Source organism: Seriola lalandi, unplaced genomic scaffold (genome assembly GCF_002814215.2).
Source record: "Seriola lalandi dorsalis isolate HSWRI2012SDOR001 ecotype SW California unplaced genomic scaffold, Sedor1 jcf7180002054928, whole genome shotgun sequence".
Lineage (NCBI taxonomy): Eukaryota > Metazoa > Chordata > Actinopteri > Carangiformes > Carangidae > Seriola > Seriola lalandi.
Window position 1 is genome coordinate 92,201 of NW_019525480.1, and position 1,493 is coordinate 93,693.

A 1,493-nucleotide genomic window follows, 5' to 3' on the forward strand; every position below is an offset into this window, starting at 1 on the left:
GTCGATCGGCGACATGACAAACTGTAAACGAACTAAAACACCATGAAGTGAGTCAACTAACTGCTCGCGAACACAGTCGTCGACATGACAAACGGTCGTCGAACTACAACACCATGAAGTGAGTCAACTAACTGCCCGCGAACACCGTCGTTGACATGACAAACGGTCGTCGAACTACAACGCCATGAAGTGAGTCAGCTAACGATACGCGAACAAAGTCTTCGACGTGACAAACGGTCGGGGAACTAAAACACCATGAAGTGAGTCAACTAACTGCCCGCGAACACCGTCGTCGACATGACAAACGGTCGTCGAACTACAACACCGTGAAGTGAGTCAACTAACTGCCCGCGAACACCGTCGTCGACATGACAAACGGTCGTCGAACTACAACGCCGTGAAGTGAGTTAACTAACTGCCCGCGAACACCGTCGTCGACATGACAAACGGTCGTCGAACTACAACACCGTGAAGTGAGTCAACTAACTGCCCGCGAACACCGTCGTCGACATGACAAACGGTCGTCGAACTACAACGCCATGAAGTGAGTTAACTAACGGCCCGCGAACACTGTCGTCGACAGTCAAACGGTCGGCGAACACAATCACTATAGTGGCTCATATGTTACACGCGGCTGACGAACAGATGAAATGGGGAGCGAACAGGGGGACGACGTGTGGGTAAAGTGAAATTAAGTGAGCAGAGCTAGAAAATGTGCTGTTTAATATCTGGTCTGACCATTACACTGAATGAACAGCACTGCTGCTAATAGGACTCTTGGTACATGTCTGATCTAAAATTATATTTCTGTTGACTCTGTAAATGATGAAAACTCCTAGCACTCTTGATATCAAGGCTCCGTTAATTCTTGATTAAAAAGAGCTGATTAATCATTATCATGCTTTTTTTTTCTTTTGTCTTTATCCAGGAACAGCCCTCTGAACCTGGCTGGCATGGCGGTGGAGCGTTATATTGCTGTTTGCCGACCTCTTCATCACGTCCAGATGTGCACTGTGCAGCGGGCCTACGCTCTGATCGCACTCATCTGGGGCGTCTCCATCATTCCCGCCCTCACAGATATCATCATCATCCTCGCCACCCAGCCTCCCTCTGTCTACTCAAGGACTGTCATCTGTTACCCTGCCTATTTGTACAGCACAGCGCACCACAAGGCTCAGAGTGTGGTTGTTCAGGTGAAATACTGACAGTTATTTCATTGATTTTTTGTTAGTTAAGCTTTGTTTATTCAGGGAAGTCTCAGGAACAAGATCTCTTTCCCAAGAGAGACTCATTTACATATTACATATACACAAGCTCACAACAGGACAATTCATTTACACAACACTAGGTCTGCACAGATCCACACAAAAAACAACCTACACCAGACTTCATAGGAGAAACTGCAAATTCATGGTAAATGATCTGGTCAGCCCCAAAATTTAATGGCTTCTTATCTGGCCCATGACTCATCCCTCCACCAAGTTCAGTGCAAA

The 1,493-nt window shown here is 46.8% G+C and overlaps 1 protein-coding gene across 1 annotated transcript in view; it reads left to right on the top strand.

Moving 5' to 3' along the window:
- The first annotated feature begins 953 nt into the window (after nucleotides 1-953).
- Nucleotides 954-1,493, top strand: part of LOC147817623 (odorant receptor 131-2-like) — a 1,007-nt gene continuing 467 nt past the window's right edge. The window contains exon 1 of the mRNA XM_087170092.1: nucleotides 954-1,193. Within this exon, the coding sequence (XP_087026218.1) occupies nucleotides 954-1,193 (240 nt within the window). The remainder of the gene's footprint in view (nucleotides 1,194-1,493) is intronic.